General features: G+C 41.1%; 1 protein-coding gene across 1 annotated transcript; it reads right to left on the reverse strand.

Moving 5' to 3' along the window:
* Positions 1-8,818: 8,818 nt before the first annotated feature.
* Positions 8,819-23,219, reverse strand: LOC134468564 (legumain-like). Its single transcript, XM_063222471.1, has 14 exons — positions 23,055-23,219; positions 22,559-22,656; positions 22,093-22,174; positions 21,916-22,007; positions 19,992-20,073; positions 19,587-19,649; positions 19,437-19,503; positions 18,639-18,757; positions 18,368-18,466; positions 12,738-12,938; positions 12,442-12,603; positions 11,058-11,125; positions 10,872-10,919; positions 8,819-9,271 (listed from the first exon to the last, which is right to left on the reverse strand). Exons 1-14 carry the CDS (start codon positions 23,127-23,129, stop codon positions 9,202-9,204), a joined length of 1,326 nt encoding a protein of 441 aa, XP_063078541.1. The 5' UTR covers positions 23,130-23,219; the 3' UTR covers positions 8,819-9,201.
* Positions 23,220-24,278: the final 1,059 nt, after the last annotated feature.

Here is a 24,278-nt window from a genome sequence, read left to right on the forward strand (position 1 = left end):
TGGCATATCCTCATAGAGCCCAGTCTCGCGAAAAAATCATAATCAACTGTAAGCTTTGTGGTGCCGTCACGAGATTTTTCGTGGTTGGGCAAGGCTCACTGTCGTCCGTAGGCTACGAGAGTCAGAGAGTGGGTAAGAGAAAGGGCGAGAGAGAGAGCGTGAGTGCCCCAAGCAGCGTGCATTCCGGGAGGGGAGCCCTGTCATCGTGTCAGCTTCATGTAATCTCTCCCTTCCTCCAACGTTGTCCCTAACCTAACCCTAACCCTAAATCTAACCCTAACCCTAAATCGCTTGTTTGAAATGGTTGATTACCGTATGAAACTAGTGAGTCCCGTTTCCAGTTACCCTTCACTCACGCTTCATTGTTGACATCCGTCCCCATTATTCTTCCCCCCAGAACCAAACTACCCCAATTGTCAATTCCCCCTTTCGTCACCCAACCACGACAAACGAGACAAATCTTGTGACGGCACCACGAAGCTTACAGTTGATTTGTTTTGTTTTGTTCGTAAATATTTCACGAATGGCACGAGATACGGTTGCCCCATAATACTCCTAGAATCTCTGCTGTAACTGTAACACCGGAATGGCTTTCAAATTATACATTTTCATAAAAATATTGCAGTTTCGCATGGTTACAGACTGTGAATTTTACATTTGTTTCAAAACACCTCTTCTGACAACATCCAGTATAGATTTAGTTATAAATTTAACCTAAATGTTACCCTTTAATGACAACCTGTTTCATCCGTTCAAAGCAATACCTGTAAGTAATTTTTTCAATTAATTTTATGATTATTAATGTGCTCTGAGTCTGTATAACATAAGCAGATCTTGAAACGCCACCAAACACCACGGGAACAGTAGAAGAAGAAGGGGACAACACCCGCTTAGGAGACTGAACTTGAGCACACTCCTTTGTATTGAACAGGCGTGGTTTGATTTATCTTTCTACTAAAAAATCATTGTGTGGCCCAGTGGTGGCTTAGGGGGCTGGGCACTGGACTGCTACGCGGGCGACACAAGTTCAATTCCCGACCCGAGGTAATTTCCCGATCCTCCACCGTCTCTCTCTCCTAATTGCTTCCTGTTCCACTCTTCACTGTCTTGTCTAAATAAAGTTGACCCCCCCCCCCATAAATAAATAAAGAAATGAATAAAATTGTGTACCTGTCAGTGTGGTGTTGAGCTGCTGTAGTCTCCTGATCTCCTGCAGTAACAGCGCCCTCTGCTGGTCTTCCTGTTCCTCTTTATCAGAGCAGCTCTGCATCAGCTGACCGTACGCATCACACACCTGCCTCAGCTCCTGCTCCAGCTGTCAATTAAATCAACAATCATTATTTTTGTGTGTGTCTTACTGGGGGTGTGTGTGTGCTATTAGGGTTGTTAATGACAAAAACTCAAAGAGTAAAACATTGCTGGATTAGGGATGGGAGACAATGGCAGTGCCCCATAGGAGTGAAAGAGTGAGTGTGTGTGTGCGTGCGTGCGTGCGTGCGCGTGTGTGCGTGCATGTGTATGCGCGTTCGTGCGTGTGTGCATGTGCACATGCAAGCATTATACCCTCTGAATTGTCAGGTTGACATCTTGGTGGGCTCCCAGTTCCGTCCGCAGCCTCTCGTTCTCCCACAACAGCGCCTCCATGTGGACCGGGCGAGGCATGCAAGTCTCCCAGCCCTTGGCCACCACATGCTGGGGCTGCATGACGTGGTGTGCAGGAGGAGAGGGCATGGAGGACAGAGGATAGGCTTTGGGTTGCAGCACGGCAGGCTCGTACCTGGGAAGATGATGTGATGATGATGATGATGAGGTCAAGTGTTCCTGTTGCTGTCCCCAGCTTCCAATACATACAATGCAATGAGAACCCAATTCTGGGCCCCCTTTATCCTTGGCCCAGGACAACTGTCCCCTTTGTCATAAAAGTATGACAGATATGTATGTGGCTATCCAAAGGGTTTTTGCATAGAGATGATACAAATATGCAAGATTGCCCCCTTAACGCAGAGCCTCTGTATTGACCTTATTGTCACCAATATTGCAAAATTGTACCAAGTCTTATAATCGGTTACCTTAGTCTGCAGTAAGAGGCTACACTTATAAGCCTGATTATCGGCTTTCAAATCTTGAATATCCTAAACGGCATGGTTGACCCGCCTCCCTTGGTTTGCCACCGCTTGTTTGCCCGATACAGTGGGAGGAGTTCCCAATTTTTCCGGAGCTCAGAGACGATATTTGCATTGCTCCTGGCCTGACTAGAAGCAACGCTGAAGGTGTTGCGTCACTAGGAGGGCACGGCCTGGCTAACACTTATAGCTCTTCAATTGCCTTCCAGCCAATAATTATCATTACCAGGCCCACCAATGGGGGGACAAACAGATCAGTTGTCCCAGGCCCAGGGACAGAGAAGGCCCAGAATTGGGTCCCCATTACATTGAATGCATTGAGAGTGGGCCCTAACAGATGATTTTGTCCCAGGTCCGGCCAGTGCTGACAATGGCCCTGATTATTACACCCCTGCCAACGTGGTTTGTTCTATTATGGTCAGGACTTGGTAAAAATGCCGACCTTTGCCTCCGGGAAAGTGCAATAGAACGCTAAATTCCAAAACACACCTGTAATCTCGGAGTAGTTCAGCGTAGGCCAAGTCATTAAACATTAGTGTTCTCAGACATTTGTACCATCCCAAACTGTTGCAATAGAACAAATTTACACACAACGGATGTCGGGAGAACGAACTCTGGTTAAAGAGTTGTAATTTACAACGACTGACCAAAAGAACGGGGCATTAAACACACTTCCAAATGCCAAATGCATACATGCCTGCTGTACTGGTGGATTGCGGGCACGTTCTCATGAGCACGGAATACTGCCGGCGTCACAGCAGAGGTCACGACACCACACTGGCCCAAAGGCACAAGGCAGAGGCGGGGGTGGGGGCGGAGGCAGTCTCCATGCCGACAGGCCGCCTCCCACTGCTTTTTGCCCTCGGCAACGGGATGCGGAGATAGGACCTCGGCAACAGGATGCTCCTGACCTGCATGAGATGGAAACGGGAACTTGAAACACCATTAACAAGGGCAAGGACTTTGAAAACAGGTGAGAACTTTATCATGTGTGTGTGTGTGTGTGTGTGTGTGTGTGTGTGTGTGTGTGTGTGTGTGTGTGTGTGTGTGTGTGTGTGTGTGTGTGTGTGTTGTATTGTGTTGTATCGCACATGTCTATATCAGTGTTTGAAAACTGAGTGTGTATTGTTGTCTGTGTGTATGTTGTGAATGAATGTGTCAGAGAAATAATTGTAAATCCATGTATGAGTAGGTTAGTTGTGTGTGTGTGTGTGTGTGTGTGTGTGTGTGTGTGTGTGTGTGTGTGTGTGTGTGTGTGTGTGTGTGTGTGTGTGTGTGTGCGTGTGTGTGTGTGTGTGTTGTATTGTGTTGTATTGCACATGTCTATATCAGTGTTTGAAAACTGAGTGTGTATTGTCGTCTATGTGTATGTTGTGAATGAGTGTGTCAGAGAAAGAATTGTAAATTCATGTATGAGTAGGTTAGTTGTGTGTGTGTGTGTGTGTGTGTGTGTGTGTGTGTGTGTGTGTGTGTGTGTGTGTGTGTGTGTGTGTGTGCGTGTGTGTGTGTGTGTGTGTTGTATTGTGTTGTATTGCACATGTCTATATCAGTGTTTGAAAACTGAGTGTGTATTGTTGTCTATGTGTATGTTGTGAATGAGTGTGTCAGAGAAAGAATTGTAAATTCATGTATAAGTAGGTTAGTTAATTTGTCTTCAGCTTTCCCTTTCCTGTGTGTGTGTGTGTGTGTGTGTGTGTGTGTGTGTGTGTGTGTGTGTGTGTGTGTGTGTGTGTGTGTGTGTGTGTGTGTGTGTGTGTGTGTGTGTTTGGGTGAGTGGGGGGGGGGTGAGAGAGAGAGATATTAATTTCAATGTCTTGATTAAATGTCTTAGTTAAACTGCACATTGGAGACAATTTCAAACTTCTGTGCTAACCCTGTTACATAGATTTTTGACAATAAAGTCCACTTGACCTGACCTGGCTGGACTCGACTTGATTTGGGTGAGATGGAAGATGGAAGGATTGAACCGATGCTCAAGAACACATACAGTGCTAATTCAACTCCTTGAGAGTACTCTGGGACCAAATACACAATAAATGTTAAATCTTGTCAGCCCTGTGTATAGTAGTAATAAAGCCATAATTCAAATATTTGTACTTATTTGGTTCATTATTTTTATTATACTTGTTAGTAGATAATATGTGTGTAAACCAGCTAAAGGGATAACATGATACATAAGTATTTTTAAGTAGGCCTATACATAACAATTTTTGTTCGCTATGCGATTTAAATACTTGATGTATTTGAGTGATTCTACGATTCCCCTACGCTTTTGGCAAAAGCAAAATGTCAATTATCAGTATTTTTTTTCAACTAAATGACCTAGATGTTTAAATAGTGTATATATTTAAGTTTCCAAACAAGCAAATTGCCAAACTTAATCTTAAATAATTTGATAAATACTCTAATGAAAGCGAACATTTGCTTGATTATTTTGTCAACAGTGTTATGGACAAATACTATGTCATTTCAAACATATATAAAAGTACTACAGAGTTGAAACAACATGCGTTTGAAAGTGCTTATGTCCCTTAGCAATAATGTTGTCATTAATCTGTGCAACTGATATAGAAAATGTGATTGTTGAGCTTCATAAGTAGGATTTTATTATTCACTGTGATACAGACTGACACATTTTTCATTATAAATCCCTGTAACGTCTGATTTGAATTTAGTCACCCTCCTTACACAAGACTTCCTTCTCCAGAGATAATCCCTAGTGTGTGTTCATAGGATTTTTCCAACACATAAGGGATCAATAGCTGAAAAACACTTTCAAAACAGTCAACCGTGTTACTCAACTGTGTTACGGTCAACAGTGCAGGGGAATAAGTCGGCACTTTTTTAGGGAAAAAAAACAGAGCAGACGAACCCATCTCCCTAGAAAACAAATTATTTCGTTTGTTTGTCTGTCAATATGGAGATAAATTGGCAAAAACATACTCCTCCTCCAGTGTCATCAGTGTTGCCAGATTGGGCTGGTTCCCGCCCAATTGGGCTGCTTAGGATGGCCGTGTGCGGGTAAAAATGGCATTCATCAGAAAAACCAGCCCACTTTTTGCCATAGAAATCAATAGAATTGGGCGGGATTTTGTGCTTCTAGGCGGGTTTTGAAAATGTTTTGGGCTGGAAATCATCACCCTCATCTGGCAACCCTGACTGTCATAATTGGCTAATTGTAACACCATTGACGGTAACACGGTTGACATTTCAGCCATTTTTATGGTGTTGTGCTAACTGAGGACCTCAGAAGTTCCACCACAACACCTTAATCAATTCATGTATCTGTATGCTTTATCTGTGTTTTTCTACATGTGATTTGTAATTCAGATTCTTATGAATATGTTGATAACACAGTTGACAGGCAATTTTCCCGCTATGAGAACATGAAAAAGAATGGATTAAATTATGGAAGGATAGAGCTCAAAACTTACCAAAAAGTCTTCCCATATCCTGCCAAAGAGGTTATGACATCACGTGATGTTATTCGTATGGCCTAAGACCAAACCATTACTGATTTATCGAGGGGGTTTCAGACTGTGACACGGTTAACACATTTTTCGTGGACACACACAAAAGGGCAAATTTCATGCATAATGGAAAGGACAGTGGTCTTTCTGACAGTTTTGTCATATTGTGATGATTACTGTGAATCAACATTTGCAATCGTCTTGGGCAAAACAAGTTTCTTTACCTGCTAATATGAAGACTGAATCTGACATTTGGAAAACAGGACGGCATGAAAACGCCCAAAACCAGTATTAAATATTCATTCTTGCTGAGGGAAATAATGCCATGTCTACACTTTCTGTATTATATGAAAGATAAATGTTTTCTAATGTCCAAAACATCATTGGATGCAGTTAATAGTTAGTGGAATTGGCAAATAAAATCCACGGACTTAAAAGCGTAGGGGAATCGTAGAATCACTCATTTATTCATACTCACGATGTAAACAATGTGAAGATTTGGGAACTACGTACTGTATATGTTGATATACAGATATCATACTGTAGGCCTATGATCGATTAACACAATAAAGTAGAAAGTAGGACGGTCGGTCCTCACCTGGGGGGTCCTGTCTGACTGAGAGGGCAGGGGCGGCGCCATCCTCCGCCCCAATGCTCTCAACAGACGAGTGAAGGCTAGCCCGACTCATGTCAGACGATGACTGAAGACTACGGCTCATCTGCACAGATGAATGGGGACTACCCTGACACGTGCCCGTAGATGACTGGATGCTACTCCTGTTTACTCCACCTTTGCCTGGTGCACCCCCACTGTCACAGCACAGCTGCCGGGCCTCATGGGAGTTTCCATCATGCTTTGCACCACAGGGATGCCATGGGGGAGCGCAATCAACTGGCACACTGACAACTTCCTGCATCTGGAGAACACACAGAGTCAGACTATGCTTATGCATGCATACCACATGCAGTACAACAACATGTGCATGTACACACACACGCACGCAAGGACACACACACATACACACACGCGAGCGTGCTCACACACACACACACACACACACACACGTACGCCTCACGCGCACACACACACAAACACACACACGAGCAGACACACGTACACACACAAACACACTCTAACATGATAGTATGATATGCCCTGCATATTGTGATCATATATTGCAGTTACATACTGACAAATACTGAAACATACTGAAACATACTGTCAGACACTTTTACACAGAGTTATACATACAGAACCAACACAGGCATACACACATAGTCATACACGCAGACAAAAAATGTGTTGGAACATCTGACTATCTGGAACGAGACACATGCTATTCATCATTTGTTGCATCAGAGTTGGTTGCACATATCAAGGATCAATCTGAGCTGAACATTGGCGTAATATTACATTGCTTCCAAACACACAAAATGTTAATAAAGAAAAAACTGTATATACGCAACACATTTTAGACCTGAAAATACTGTTTACACACACACATACTGTGCACACATGCACACAAACAAGCATTGCAAACACACAGAGTTCCTCACACATCAAATTATAAAAATCTTATGAGACTGCATCACAGTTTGGATTGAATGACCATTAGAGGATGTAAAGATGGCATGATCCAAGTTATAATACGGATTAAGAATACCAGATTTGAAACACACCCAGTCAAATTTACAAACACTTGCATTCACTCCACTGCATAATTTCAAAATTAGGAGATACCAAAAAAGGCTTCACACAAACATCCACTGAAACACTTACATTTGCTAAAACTCTTCTTTAGGCTGTATGCTGAAAAAAAACCCAGCTGTTTCCATCAGGACAGATGGCGTGGTTGTGATGGCTGTGTTGACATTTGAAGAGTGGGTGGTATTGCCCCTGGTAAGGACATGTGCTGCTGATGAGTCTGTTACAGTACATGATGGGCAAGGGGACACGTGGGCAGTATTGATTATGTATTGATGGGCGAGGAGGGGGGTGGGGGGGTGGGGACATGTGGAGCCTGGGGATTTCTTCAAAAGGTCGATACACAAAAGCAACACCATATTTGTATATAGAATATGTCGTACATATATGGAAACTTTCCGTGAATAAATACAAACCAAATATGGGTGAACTAATGAAATACTGGTCAATATAAGCTATTGATCAGTGACTTAGGCATTTAAGGATGACATAAGCACACGTATTTAATCACTGTATAGTACTCTGTACAATCTAATGGTCTACAGCTGGGGTTACAAAACTTTTCCCACTTGGGGCCCACCTGATAATCTTACAAATCCCTTCGACCCACCTCTAACACAATAAACAATGTAAATACGAACATAGCCAACAACAACAGGGGGTTGCAACATTCAGGGTATCCCTTCAGTCCATATACAATACAATGCGTACGATTGTTTTCACATGCACAGAAATACTTTTTTTTTAGTTTTTTTTTTAATTGCAATGCCTTCGTGGCCCACCAGTGGGCCTCGGTCCACAGATTGGAAATGATCTACTACATTATGGCAGTGGTGGGGGCTCTTTTGACCCCCCATCCCCCCCCCATAACTCATGAACAGAATACAGTATGACTACGAAACTTGGGGGAGATGATCTACATTATGGACATTTATGAATGACATCATTTTTGTGTAATTATCTGGTATTATGATGTCATTATGACATCATTATCTTATTATGCCCAAAATCTCGCCATAATGTATTTTCAATCAAATTTAGGTAATGCGCTTAAATTTTAATGATTATATGCTTCAAACCACTTAAATGCTCTCAAAGTTGTTTGATGCTACTGGAAATAACAAAAAAATATGAAAATATAAGTCAGAAAATGGCGTCATAGTGATTTTTGGTCAGACATACCTGTCAGAAAACCGTTGCCATGGCAACGGCAAAAATAATAAACCTAATATTTCGCTACTTATGTGTAGCCAACTAAATGTTAGGAAAAGTCACAAAGTTTCGTAGCTTAAGTCGTTAAGGAATTATACGACATCAAAGTTGGTGCGGGCACAACACAATATTGTATTGATAAAGCTATTTTATTGATAATATAAAGCTTATGTATTGTCATTACTCAAAACCCATGCTTTTATATGCCATGTTTTATATCAGAATGTAAGAGCAGATTGAATAGCAACAAACATTTGTTTATTTATTTATTCATTTTCACAGTTTCTTTTTCCTGCGATTTTATTTCTGCTAAACATGGGAAAGACAGGGAAAAAAATATGAGATTACAGATATACCGTATGTAGGCCTAATTACAGGTAGAACTACAGTACCTTGCTCTACCCCATAGATCAAATCAAATAACAACTATATTGTATATGTATCCACATGCTAAGCTACTAAATGAAACTTAATCACAGATAATCAAACTGGAAAGTAAAAGCAGCACTGCACCATCACAAACGCGGCCATTGACAGTTCCTGTTCCATATGGTCAAAGCCCACTTAATATCTATGGTATGTTCTCTGGGTCTCACTACTCTGCCGATGCTGGCCGCTGATTGGTTGAGTGCTTGGGATGATGAGGGGATGATTGGTTGGTAGCTGTCCAGAGTGTTAGAGTCCACTCCTCCTACTCAACTGGCATGCTCAGCTCCCGGCGAAGACGGCGAATATGGCGACGCCTCGTACGAGCAGGAGGGCTGTAAGGATGGCAAGGGTGATAAAAAAATATTTATTTTCATGTAAGGGACTGTTTGTTATTCATTATTGGGGTCACCGGAGGAAAATGGGGTAGGGTCATGGCATTTTTTTCTTTGTTGAGTGGAGGGTCAACCAACATTTTTTTGATCTAAAGGGGAGGGACATTCAAAAATGTTTGCAACATCTTTAAAAAAAACATTCCAAAACCTTGTTTGTGTAGGCTATGTTTCGATGTAACACAATCCTCAGAAACGCCTTCCCCTTTCGCTAAAATTGATCAGACCATCAGGACCCCTTTCCCCCGAAGTTTGTTGATTTGTCAGTCAATATATTCATAAAGGTTGGAGCAGGCTTCATCCAACAATTTTTCCTTTTCTTTTAAGGGTGCTGACCAAACAATTGTAAAACTGAAAAATGAGAAAAGGTCGCACCATATGCATGGTGCGACTTTTTCTCATTTTTCAGTCAATCTACTGCAGTGTTTCTCAAAGTGGGGCGTAAGCCCCCCTGGGGGGGCGCGGAGGCATCTCAGGGGGGGCGTGTGACATATGATTTGGGTTTTATTTCCACCAAGGAAATGATTTCCTGTCTCGCCAATAAGTAAATAATTTTAAAGCCCTCACCGACATTATATTATTAACTGTCATGAATTTGAATAGCATAGGAAATGAACACACATCTGCATTCGACTGCAGTCCCCCTTTGTTTAATCTCACCAGTCACCTTTCCTTTGATTCTGCGCAGCGAAAAGTTTGAAAACCACTGATCTACTGAAATGGACACCAAATTTGCAAAGTATACTGTAGTGTGTTCAAGATCAGAATCCACTAACATTCTGTAAACAGCAATGTTGGTCAATCGACGCTTGTCAAAAGTTATAGTGTGGGCATAGGTGTGCACAGATAGGGACGAGATGGTGCTGAAGCACCTGCCCCTTTACCGTATTGAGCAAAAAATGCCCTTTTGAAAGGTATTCTTTAAGAATTATTTCCACCACAATGTACTTTGGTCCATATTGATATGATTAAAAACGTGATTATAATGCCCTTTACAATATATATTCCTAGTAAGGCAGCCAGATGTTGCACATGTGCCCCACCAGCACAGATTGAGCACCTGCCCCTCAAAATGTCTGTGCATGCCACTGAGTACGGATGACACTTCTCTGTAAGGGAGGGTCATGTATCTTTTGACAATGTCGTGGGGAGAGTCGCCAAAGTTTTCAAGCTCGCTAGGGGAGGGTCATGCAAAATTTGACAACCAAGATTGGAAATCTTCCAAAGACCCTGACAAATAACAGTCAACAATTAATACATGTTATTGACCATATTATCATATGATTCACAGATTTCACCTATAGTATAATATAGTATAGTAGGCCTATAGTATAGTATAGTATAGTATAGTATAGAGAGATTCATAAAGCAGATGCAATAAAGCCTTTGTGTATTTTCATTTAATAAACTACTACTATGAAGTATTACTGTAATAACTTATTACAGTAAATCTCCAAATAGTTTAGTTGCATGGAATAATCATAGAATAATAAGTTAATTAGCTAATTTCCCCATGTTTTCTAGAGGAAGCATTTCATCTTACATGAAGGTATCCACGACGGTCCTCATCAGAGCTATTCCCTCTATTATGCTGAAAGAAAGTGAAACAATGGAACAGTTAGCCTGATTTTGTCTTTCATGGAATTCCAAGCAGTGGGCCTAAACATGTAGCATGTGATAAAGGCCCATGGGTAAACAGATAGTGGAACAGAAAGAAGTGAGTCCTTACTGCTCGACATCCACGTTGAATTCCATGACTTCCAACAAGACCTGTGGCACAGGCAGTGTCAACTCCAGCTAAAGAGGAAAAACAAAGGAAAGGGAGGCGTATCAGTGCCGTGAAGGTTGGAACGTCGGTCCACAATCAGGTTAATTACTGCCTTTCTATTATTTAGATGATTTAATATGCAAACATGGATTAGTATTGAAAAAGTATCGCTTTGAAATACTAAACACGCAACTAAATCACAAAAGTGCTCCTCCAAGCTCTTGCAGCTGTGAGTAAATCTGCTAGCAAAACAATACCAAAGTACTGATTCACGACAGTCTTTTTTCATGCTTGCATGCAGCAGGTGAGCGTGAAAAGCAGGGAGCAAAGGTTCAGTGGTATACACATTTTTTTAAGGAGAACCCCAGCCGTATTACAAATATATTAAGTTAAGTTACGTTTTTAAATAAATTAAATAAATTAAGTTTGAGGCCAAAGGGAAAGTTGTCTAAAGGGAAAATCGTGAAGAAATTTCATGTGACCTTCACTAAATTTTATGCAGGCAGTTTGACTCTTGCCCACATTTCCATCAAAGCAAGTGACAACAAGAAAGCTTTTAACCATCTCCCAAACTGTTGACATGTATCAAAAGGCGTTTGAGCAGATTACCCATTGTGTGTGGGCCCATATAATTTAACCCAATGCATAATAGCATTAGCTAGTACAGATATGATACATTTTGAGCTTTTAGAACCAGGGGAGATACCATGTATGATCTTCCGATATCCACAGAAGTCATTCACTCCAGTAACTGCCAGGGAATAATGCACTTTTTGGCTGTTAGTGGCTTTTTTGTGCACTGTCAGAGAAGCACCTTCAAAATGTGTTGACATTGTTCAATTCTGTTCATGAGGGTCATTTCTGATGGACAAAAACACCAATTTGGATGACTGAATTGTATGACTTTGGCGGTCAATTTGTGTGGCCGTCTGTAGAAACCAGAAGATAAGAGGTAGGCCTACTGTACGTGCACTGCTTCTAAAACCTCAAAATGTAGGTCTGTGTCTGTGCTCGCTACTGCAAAAATTATGCACTGGGTTAAATTGTATGGCCCCACATGTCAGGGACAAACCGCTCAAAAGCATTTTGATACATGTTAACAGCATGAGAGAAACTTAAAAGCTTGCTCATTATCGCCCACCTTGATGGAAATTCATGCCTGAGCCAAACTTGGTGCAGCCCACATTACATTTGCTCATAATTTTCCCTTTTGCCAGCATTCTTTGATCTCAAACACATCAGATATGTTTGTAAAATGGCCTGCATTGTCCTTTAAATGAATCACAAGTAATGGTTTATTTTCCACAGTAACAGAAGCTTGAGGTGAGTGAGTAAAATTAAATACCATTTCGTCATGTAGATCCCAAAATATTTCTCTGAAGCTTTCTGTAACCCTCTTGAAGTCGCTCTGACTGGTTAGCTCTCGCTGCTCTTTTGGGACAAGACAACGGCCCTTGGAACAGTGCACTTTGAAGATCTCCACACCTTTGGCCATGCTGCGTTGTTTCTAGAAATGTAAGGCACTGTAATGTCATTTGCAATGCTTTGCTATAATGTGTTCACAGCAGGTTTCAATATGATATGACTAAAATGGGGATAGACACTATTGCAGTGAGCAAGACTATTGTGGTAGCTTCTTACTTTTTTGTATTCTTCATATGCTGTTTCCAAGTCTCTTTTCATGGCACCTTGCTTTTCTGATTCGATTTTACCCTGGTAAATTTTGTGACGGACTTCATGGCTGACGGTCAGGTGGGTTAGTCTCAATTCCTTTCTGGCGAAAACCACACGTTCATGGGAAGTTGTTCCAAGGACACTACTCAATGGTAGTTTGCTGAGACCCTGTATAGATTTGAGCATTTGAGCAGATGTAAGAGTTCAGTGGGATCTTCTGTGATGCACAGTGCTAAGACATGCAGGCAATCTCACCTGGGTAATTTCCCAAACCTACTTCATCTCTCTCCACCCCTCTCTCCCCAACATCTAAGGGGTACATTTCTCGAAAGCATAGTTAATAGCAGTTAGCAACTTGGGTAGTTGCCATTTGGAAATTGCATTGCAACCACCAAAGTAGCTACCGTAGTTAGCAACTACGCTTTTGAGAAACGCACCCCTGCACTGCCCTAAGTCCAAAAACTACCAAAGAAGTAGCCATTTACATTTATGTTTTACTAGTATGAACATTTGGGAAACAGTTAAGTACGTGCCCACGCTTAAGTAAACAATAATGTACAGTGTAATGAGATTATGGCAAAATGCGGAAATGACACACTGAAAGAGCAGCCGTGGCCTAGTGGTTAGAGAGTTAGCCTTTCAATCTAGGGGTTGCCGGTTGGAATCCCCCCTGACCTCTCCCTACATCCCCATCCATGGCTGAAGTGCCCTTGAGCAAGGCACCTAACCCCACATTGCTCCAGAGACTGTAACCAATACCCTGAAAAATAATAGTTGTAAGTCGCTTTGAATCAATGAAAGCGTCAGCTAAGTGCAATCTAATGTAATGTGATGTAATGTAAAAAAAGAGGTGGATGATGCTTGAACAAAGAATGTCTGCCCTTCCATAATGCATGCTCGCCTATCCGGTTACTGTTGCCACTGAGGGGAATGTGTGACTGCATTAATCGGTTTGTATAGATTCACAAAAAAGTACTGACTACTGGGAAGGAAAAGGTGATCAACCCAAAGACAGAGACACACGGTATTTACCTCAACTCCTGTTGCCACCTAACCAACACGCTCCGAGCACAAACAAGCTTGTATCCAGCAGGCCATACAGTAACACTTCGCAGCAGATTTGACTGCCTTGGACATTTGGAACCAGCTGCTCCCACAATGAAAACTGACCGTACATTGCATCTCAACAACATAAGCAATGCAAATACTGGACAGCAACCAAAGAAATCAAATCATGTCTCTCCCACAACTCTTGTTGTCATCGACTTCACTGTGAGAAATTTTGGAGGTAAACCTATCCCAGTGTCTTGTCTATGCGTCAGTCCGTGGCACTACAGAAAATATTCCTCAAATAGTCAGACCACAAAACATTTGAACGCATAATTTTTCATGTTGGTGTGAATGATTTTCCCAGAGAACAGCTCACTCTAAGACAGGACTGAGGATTTATTATCTGCTACAATAGAATTTGGGATAGCTGAACTGGACTATGGCCAAAGTTCTGGCTGACCAATACTCGCACCTGTAAACGATAAACGACCTGTATCTGTATCTACCTAGACACGACACATCAACAAACCCTCAGCAACTGTGTCTGATACAGTCTCTGCTGGAGTACAAACTGACCCATTGATATGCAAAATATGCACACAGTCCTCATCAAACACAATCTAGAAAAGCTGGTAACACTTAATTTTAGGGATACATCTATTAGCACTAATACATACAATATTAATGCCTGTGTAAGTAACATGTACTAAGCAAAATCAGACAGTTGTTAAGCATGTATTCACAAATGTCTTGTTCATGCCCAATTATGGATGTATTACTAATATGACCTTAGTAAGGGCCAGTAAGCCTATATTTCTATTTATTAGTCAGTAGTAAGTTGCAGAATACAATGTGTATAAGCTCCCGACACACTGTGTGAACAAACCTTGAACAGTGTGAAAACAGAGGTGGAATAAGGGTCCCTATTCTAAAGTCATGCATTGCTCAGCCCAGATGGCTTAGGCCAGGGATGTCAAACTTAGGCCCGGGGGCCAAATTTGGCCCGCGGAGCCATTTTATTTGGCCCGCGAGATCATTTGAAATGTGTATTACAGTTGGCCCACATACACCACAACTGTATAGCGTATTAAGATTTTGAACATGAAAATTCGAATATCACACAAATATGAGTGGGCCCAGGCCATTGAAACAGCTCACAATGAAATGCAACAGAATATGTGCAGGCAACATTGAACTATGAGGGGAATCTGTTCAAACATAAATTTAAACATGAGCAATTTTAGCTAATTTTTTGTAAAAACACTCAGTTTGGCCCGCGACTTCAATCCAGATTTTGATTTTGGCCCTCGGTCAATTTGAGTTTGACATCCCTGGCTTAGGCACTATCTAGCCCCCCCCCCCGATCAGCAAAGTGTAAAGCTGTATTGATCAGTCAACATCTAACCAGTGGAGATATCTATTACTCCTTTGTTCAGATGTATTTTAAAGAGGTAACAGGAGCCAATATATAGCAAGGATTGAACGTACACTTGTCAATGACGGTGGGTTGGTGAGATGCAATTTTTTTCATGTACCACTTAATTGTAAAAAAAATTAAAAAAAATAAATGCAGAACATTATAATAATAGTTTTGAAGCGAAACTAATCTATTCTTTTGTTATAATTAAGTTAATGTTTGAGAACATTAGCTCCAAGAAGTGCAGTGCATGATGAGTACGCAATCTAGGCCTACAGACAACCTACCCGGCTCTGAGTCTACCTACGTCCTTAGCTCCTCCCCTCACTCGTGCAATTTAGTTGTTATCCAAACAATTTGCCATGTACATAACAACAGAAATATTATCATTGCTGCATTGTCCATGCATTGCATTTCTGACAAAGGGCGTACCCATCATGCACTGCACTTCTTGGAGCTAAGTTTCTCAAACATTCACTTATTTATCACAAAGGAATAGCTTCGTTTTGCTTCCAAACTATTACTCATCGTTATATTCTGCATTCATTTTAGGGTTTTTACAATTAAAACTAATTGGTGTATGAAAAAATTACATCTCACCACCCCACCGTCATTGAGAAGTTCACGTCCAATCCTTGGGATATGTTGCTTCCTGTAACATTATCATATATAAGACTTTTAGTTTCACTGATGCAGGACTGCATATGCTCTTATACTCTGCTTCCCAAGGAGGGCTGAGTAGAGTGGGGTCTCAAGGTGGTGTGGGGGTCTTAAGCCATGTGGGCTGAGCAATGCCTCACGGTAACACTTTATTTTAGGGATACATCTATTAGCACTAATACATACAATATTAATGCCTTAGTAAGTAACTTGTAAGGCATGTACTAAGCAAAATCAGACAGTTGTTAGACATTTATTCGCAAATGTCTTGTTCATGCCCAATTAGGGATTTATTACCAATATAACCTTAGTAAGGACCTAGTAGACCTAGATTTCTATTTATGAGTCAGCAGTAAGGGCCAGAATACAATATGTTTAAGCTCCCGACACACTGTGTGAACAAACCCTGAACAGTGTGAAATAAGATGTGGAGTAAGGGTCCCTATTCTAAAGTGAGGCATTGGTCAGCCCAGATGGCTGGCATAGGGCCCCCACACTACCTAGGGCCCCGACTCTACCGCCCCCCCCTAGAAAGCAAAGTGTAAGAATGTGTTTAATTCTACATTAGTGTCCTTTGTTGCATAGATCTCACTTTTCCTACTTAATGCAATGGTGAGTAATAGGAAGAACTATATAGCAAGGATTGGACGTAAACTTCTCAATGACGGTGGGTGGTGAGATGTAATTTTTTTCATACACCAATTAGTTTTAATTGTAAAAACCCTACAATAAATGCAGAATATAACGATGAGTAATAGTTTGGAAGCAAAACTAAGCTATTCCTTTGTGATAAATAAGTTAATGTTTGAGAAACTTATCTCCAAGAAGTGCAGTGCATGATGGGTACGCCCTTAGTCAGCAATGCAATGCATGGCCAATGTAGCAATGATAATATTTCTGTTGTTACATACATGGCAAATTGTTTGGATAGCAACTAAATTTCACGAGTGAGGGGAGGAGCTAAGGACGTAGGCTCAGAGCTGGGTAGGTTGTCTGTTGGCCTAGATTGCGTACCCATCATGCACTGCACTTCTTGAAGCAAATGTTCTCGAACATTAACTCAATTATCACAAAAGAATAGTTAAGTTTTGCTTCAAAACTATTATTCTAATGTTCTGCATTTATTTTGGGGGTTTTTACAATTAAAAATCAGTGGTACATGAAAAAAATTACATCTCACCAACCCACCGTCATTGACAAGTGTACGTTCAATCCTTGCGATATAAAGACTCCTGTTACCTTCCTAACATTGAAATGAGCAAGAGAAAACTAGATGACTTATCTGGGCAGATATTAATTATTTAATTGGGTGGGGCTAGGTAGTGCGGGCCTGGGTGGTGTGGGGGCCCTAGGTAACAAGGGGGACTTTGGTAGTGTGGAGGCCCTGAGCCATCTGAGCTGACCAATGCATCACTTTAGAATAGGGACCCTTATTCCGCATCTGTTTTCACACTGTTCAGGGTTTGTTCACACAGTGTGTCGGGAGCTTATACACATTGTATTCTGCCACTTACTACTTACTAATAAATAGAAATATAGGCTTACTGGTCCTTACTAAGGTTATATTAGTAATAAATCCCTAATTGGGCATGAACAAGACATTTGTGAATACATGCTTAACAACTGTCTTATTTTGCTTAGTACATGCCTTACAAGTTACTTACACAGGCATTAATATTGTATGTATTAGTGCTAATAGATGTATCCCTAAAATAAAGTGTTACCTGCCTCACTTTAGAATAGGGACCCTTATTCCACATCTGTTGTCACACTGTTCTGGGGTGAATTTCTCAAAACCAAAGTTGCTTACTACATTAGCTACTTTGTTGTTTTCAATGCATTTTCCCATTGGCAACTACCGAAGTTGCTAACAGGCTAACAACTTCTCTTTTGAGAAACTCACCCCAGGGTTTGTTCACACAGTGTACCAGGAGCTTATACACATTGTACTCTGGTCCTTACTGCTTACTCATAAATAGAAATGTAAGTCTACTAGGTCCTTATTAAGGTTGTATTGGTAATAAATCCCTTATTGTGCATGAACAAAACATTTGCGAATAAATGTCTAACAACTGTCTGATTTTGCTTAGTACATGCCTTACAAGTTACTTACACAGGCATTAATATTGTATGTATTCGTGCTAATAGATGTATCCCTAAAATAAAGTGTTACCGAAAAGCTAATGCATGCCTTCATTTCCGGTAGGGTTGACTATTGCAATACAGTAGTATTTTCTTAGGCCTCCCAAAAAGGACCATCAAACAGCTTCAACTAATCCAAAATGCAGCAGCAATAGTTCTTAGGAGAAAAAGTGTACTGACTTTTTGGGACACACTGTACTGTAATATGTAACAAGGCAAATGTAGATGATCACACTTGTACTGTACCTTTCTGCTTTGAACGTTGGGAAATAAAGGGAATTGAAAGGTTTGAAAGGTTGGGGTTTCATTTAACCCACTAACAACTTACGGTATTCCCATATTGCTGACAACGAGGTAAGTTCTGTCTCCAAAGTTCAAAGCTCAGATGTTTAAACAGTTCCTCAAATGTTGTTCTCTCCAGTTCATTCTTTAAAAGAAAAGAAAGGCAGATCTGTTTTTAAGAAAGTCACAATATTGCTCAAGGAATTTTGCCAAGGTTCAGCATTTGCTTCAAAACTTTTGTCATCCTATAATTCTGCCATTCCTTTTTGCAAAGCTGGCCAGTGACAGTTTGAGTTGTCATGTTTTGTATTACAAACCCGTTCAACAAAGTCCATCCAGATTGCAGAGTATACATCTGCCAGGTAGGTGCCTCTCCATCTATCGTGGAAGGCTGCATATGATGACTTATCAGGAGGGCTTGCAGTTATGCCATACACTGAAAAAGAGTGTGTTTAATAACTTGATATCAGTGTAAAGAAGCAGCATATTTCCTATATTTCCTTGTATTTATACGTAGTTATACTAGGAGCACTCAGAGATATCAACCTGTTTGTTTGTGTGTTTGCTGGAGTGTATGACGAGGAGTGTTTGGTGCTACAGATGATGACACTTACACTGGTGACAAAAAAACAGACAGGAAAATTGCAATACCTGGTCCAACCCCCGTGTTGGGGAGAGGGGAGTAATGCTGTTGTTGTTGGTGATGTGTGTGTGTGTGTGTGTGTGTGTGTGTGTGTGTGTGTGTGTGTGTGTGTGTGTGTGTGTGTGTGTGTGTGTGTGTGTGTGTGTGTGTGTGTGTGTGTGAGAGAGAGAGAGAGAGAGAGAGAGAGAGAGAGAGAGAGAGACAGAGAGAGAGAGAGAGAGAGAGAGAGAGAATAAAATTATGTATAGTGATAGTGTTGTTATGTTGTGTGTACGCACGTGTGTGCGTGCATATGTATGCATATGTGTGTGTGCGTGCATCTGGGTGTGCATGTGTGTGTGTGCACTGTGAACATAAAATGATGGATAGTGACATGTAAAATATTTCCATACCATAGTTTAAACATTTGTAATGTGATTATGCTGTAATGTGTTTGGAGAGACCCAAGCACCAATAAAAACAGAAAACCTACCTGGAATATTGTGTGGAAGGTTTTTCAGCATCGAACCAGAATAACAGCTCTCCACAAAAATCACAAGCTATAGCACAGATAGCAGACATGGGATTACTAAAATGTAACATTTTTAGCATTCAGTCGAAATCTTTAAATAACTTTGCAAACCTGAACAAACTTGTGCATGTCTGCCATTTCTGTGAGGGTGTTCACAAGGTCCTCAGAATGAAGCTAGTGTGTGAGGGAGATAACAAGGGAGAAAACATCGCATTATTGATAGCGATGGAACAGGGTCATCAACCATTAGATTTGTGCTAACACAGTGATACTCTGATAATTTGACCTTGCAATAGAACAGAAGGCTTTTTATTGATTCTATTCACATGTGCAATTTACACGATACACAATAACAATGGGATTGAAAGCAACTCACGTCAGTGTGGACAATATAGTGGGATATATGCAATATAGGTACACAATACAGTATACCGTATAGCCTACAACACAGTAGGATGCTTACAACACAAAAAACGAGAATTAACTTAATTTATAAATCAGGTTTGTGTTGCTTACAACATCATGCGCTGCTGGAAAAGAGAACAATCCAGAACCTCCATGGTTTGTCATGTACACAAAAATGGTGTCTTTGCTGTTGCTGAAAAATGAAAAACATTTATCATCTTTAAAAACTGAAAACATGTCCCCTGTCAATCTTTGTGAGGTGCAGTCTATTGTAAAATTGGGCAAAGTTTGTCCTGAGAGGTTTGTTTTACAATCCATCTAAGAGAGAAACGATTCCACTGATCTCACAGTTGGATATTCATATTATGCGTAAGGCGAATTTGCACCGTTACACCACTGCAATGCAGTTAGTCATACTAATCAATTGTTGTTTTAAACACCACTATCTCCAGAATAATAAAAACCCTGTCATTGATTCTGCACTCTCCTTTGACTTCCCCATATATCCATGTTTCCCACTCAAAAGCATCTTCAAACCCTCTCACTACATCAGGATATTGAAGGAACTCCTTGGAGTGCACATCAGCGACGACCTCTCATGGACCACCACCAACACTACGTCACTGGCGAAGAAGGCCCAACAGCGCCTCTACTTCTTGCGCAAACTGAAGAAGGCAAGTGCTACACCTTCCATCATGACAACATTCTACAGAGGGACCATAGAGAACATCTTGTCCAGCTGCATTACAGTGTGGGGAGGAAGCTGCATGGAGCAAAACAGGAAAATGCTCCAATGCGTTGTGAATACAGCGAGGAAGATCATTGGAGCACCACTCCCCTCCCTGCAGGACTTTTACACCACCCGCCTCACCCGCAAAGCACTGATGTTCATCAAGGACACAAGCCACCCTTAACACAAACTGTTCAGCCTCCTGTCCTGTGGAAAGAGGTGCAGGTGCCTCTGCTCCTGTACCACCAGACATGCAAACAGGTCCATACACCAAGCAATCAGGATGCTGAACACCCTACCCTCCCATCACTGACAGCCGCCCCACCTGCCCCCAATACCATATTGTGACTGCACATTCTACCTGCACTAACTCAAAACATACACACACACACACACACACACACACACACACACACACACACACACACACACACACACACACACACACACACACACACACACACACACACTGCACTTTAACTGCACTAAACTCAAACACACACACACACACACACACACACACACACACACACACACACACACACACACACACACACACACACACACACACGTTGCTGCTGCTTTTCATGCCTGTTATACTTGAATGACTGTCCTGAAACAACTAATTACCAACACAAATGTAAATACACACTTTTAGCTGTCTACAATAGTTCTTCTTAAACTGTGTTATTTATTTATATGTGCCAATACTACTACCACCAAACTAGAGTGTCATACTAGGACAATGAAAAAAAATGGTCATGTCCATACCTAAACTACTATATGTCTATGTCTGCATGGGAAAGTAAGAAACATAATTTCAAATTCTTTGTATGACCAGTGCATGCAAATAAATTGATAATAAAACCGAATTGACTTGACTCTCTACTGCCAAGACTCTTACTCATGCCTTCATAACCTCCAGGCCTGACCACTGCAATGCCCTGCTCATTTGTCTTCAAATACAATAAATACAATTCAAATTACAATACATCTATATTCAGCAAGTACAAGTACACTTTTCACCCAAACTTCACCTCCTATCCATCATACTACACCCATTCTCCATTTCGTAACATCATTGTCTACCCCGCTAATTGCACATTCAGTTTCTTTCTTCTGATCTACAAGGCCAAGCACAAATGGCACATACACCACATCTCAAATCTCTTCACTCCACTGACACACTTACAGTTTGGTCATTTACATTCTGGTAACTGCAATATATGTATAACAAGGGCCATGTCTTTCCATGCCATACAACACTAAATATATTTAAAAAAAAGAAAAAGAAAAGAAATTCACCTCTGAATCACTTTTCTGGAGCTCGCATTTCCTGTTGAGAGCTTCGATTTATTCCCACTTAAAACAGCAGGGAAATTTGATGAAGTCACATCCTAGGGAAATCGATCATTATCACCAGTAAATAATGATATAGCATTCAAGTAATTTGAAATAAAGAAATTGATAAAGTAACTTTACAGCTTTAGTGTAATCCTTTGGAACACCTTCATAAACGTCTCCACCCAATGGCTCATTTTTGATAATTCTCGGGGAATTATTTCTGAAAAGAGAGAAGAAAATGAGCAGCTGAGGAGGTATGTCAGGAGGTAAATATGACAAAATCACTACTCTTTTGCAATCCCAACATATGCTAGAAATTATGTTGTGGTTGTGGTCGTGGTTGTAGCCTTTCCGATGACTTTTTCCAGGGCCCAGCCAAAGCTTTCATGGCATGACATTGATCAATGTTGCCGACAAAGCCATGACTTAACTTTAGACTGTACTTTGCTTTACATAACTGCCTATTAACTATGGCTAGGACTGGGTAGGCATCCATAAATAGGTGTATTATCATGCCATTTAATACAGGCTATTATATTGTGGTTGCATGTTGGTGAATTATATAATGTCCACAGGCTGGCAATGAAGAAAGTGAACACCTTACTCTGGGTTATCTGCGATGTCATCATACATCATAACCACGATTTGCTCATCTAGAATTCCTTGGCGGTGCATAATCTGGTAGGCACGGCACACATCAGCCTGTGGAATGGGAGTTACAGTATTGCACGTTTGAGGTGTTGAGACAGAAGATAAACCAAGTGCCATAGCTAGAAAATAAATAGAGCACAGAAAAGGCAGGCCTTGCCCTAAACACATGTTGCTCTTCTTATGTAAACAGTGAATGACACAAACAAGGTCCAAACGTTCACCCAAAGAGCAAACCAGTTTGCGTTGGATTTATAGACCAACTCACATAGTGGTGTGTACAACTGCTGCAAGGGAATAAAAAGAGACTAAATTAATAAATTACTTTTTGGCTTGAATGACTAAAAGGTGGCCTACCTTGTCACCTACTGTCGTTCTTTTATTAACCCATAACTAAAATAAGACACTGACCCTCCTGTTTACAATAGCAAAGTGAAAAGGTTAGGGCCTACCTGATGGCGGTAGTCCGCCCAGCCTTTGGATCCAGAAACTAGGAGCACCCATTTTTTCCCAAAAGGTGAAGACATTGTCCTCAAGTAATGTGATGATGTTATCAGATTGTCACTCTAATCCAGAGTAAGAATGTCACAGTGGTGTTCGGCTCCTTACCAGCTTTTCCTTGCAAGACACCCTGTGATGCGGAAGATTTGAACAAATGTATATATAGGCAAAATGGCCTGTGTGGCAACGCCCCCCTCCCCCCAACACACACACACACACACGCACGCACGCACGCACGCACACACACACACACACACACACACACACACACACACACACACACACACAGACACGCACGCACGCACGCACGCACGCACGCACGCAGGCAGGCAGGCAGGCAGGCAGGCAGGCAGGCAGGCAGGCAGGCAGGCACTCACTCACTCACTCACTCACACACACACACACACACACACACACACACACACACACACACACACACACACACACACACACACACACACACACACACACACACAGAGAATGTTCCTTCCTCGTACATTGAAAAATGTTTTTAAACCAAATTCTTCTGACTAAGATTTAGATCAAATTGAAACAGAAACTGTTTTCAGAAATGTCATGAGATTCATTTCAGGTTTCCTTCTTCTGCATACCAAAATAATGAATTGATTTTTGTCTTGCAGGGGATTACAGAAGCATTACAAACTACAGGATATGCATGTAGATTTTAAGGCCTAAGTATAAGTTAATGATAGTAGTGACTATATCAGGAGCTGTTGTACCTTTGACCTGCATGCATTCTCTCTTAAACCGCCATCTTTGGTCAGGGGTAACTGCTTGAATGAACATCAACTGGCAACAAGTCGATATGATGTCTTTGCTAACAGTGTGTGACAGCAGTACCAGATGCTTTCCATACGAAAATGCCAGCCAGCCGCTGACGTTGAACTTGTTCTCTACCTATGAAAGATGGCAAATTGATGGTGGTAGTAGAGCAATATTCTTTAAAAAACAAAATGTTCATGGGTAACATAAATTCTGGAAAGAAATAAACAACATGGGCACAATGGATCTTTTAAGATGACTTCCAATTCTCTGGTAAGGATACCATTAATGACCACATCGGCAAGGCTAAAGCTGTCCTTTACTTGTTGTCATATGAGCAGAAAATAATATAAACGAACTGATTATTTTTAATAGTCATATCTAACTGCATT

The sequence above is a fragment of the Engraulis encrasicolus genome, chromosome 18 (genome assembly GCF_034702125.1).
Source record: "Engraulis encrasicolus isolate BLACKSEA-1 chromosome 18, IST_EnEncr_1.0, whole genome shotgun sequence".
NCBI lineage: Eukaryota > Metazoa > Chordata > Actinopteri > Clupeiformes > Engraulidae > Engraulis > Engraulis encrasicolus.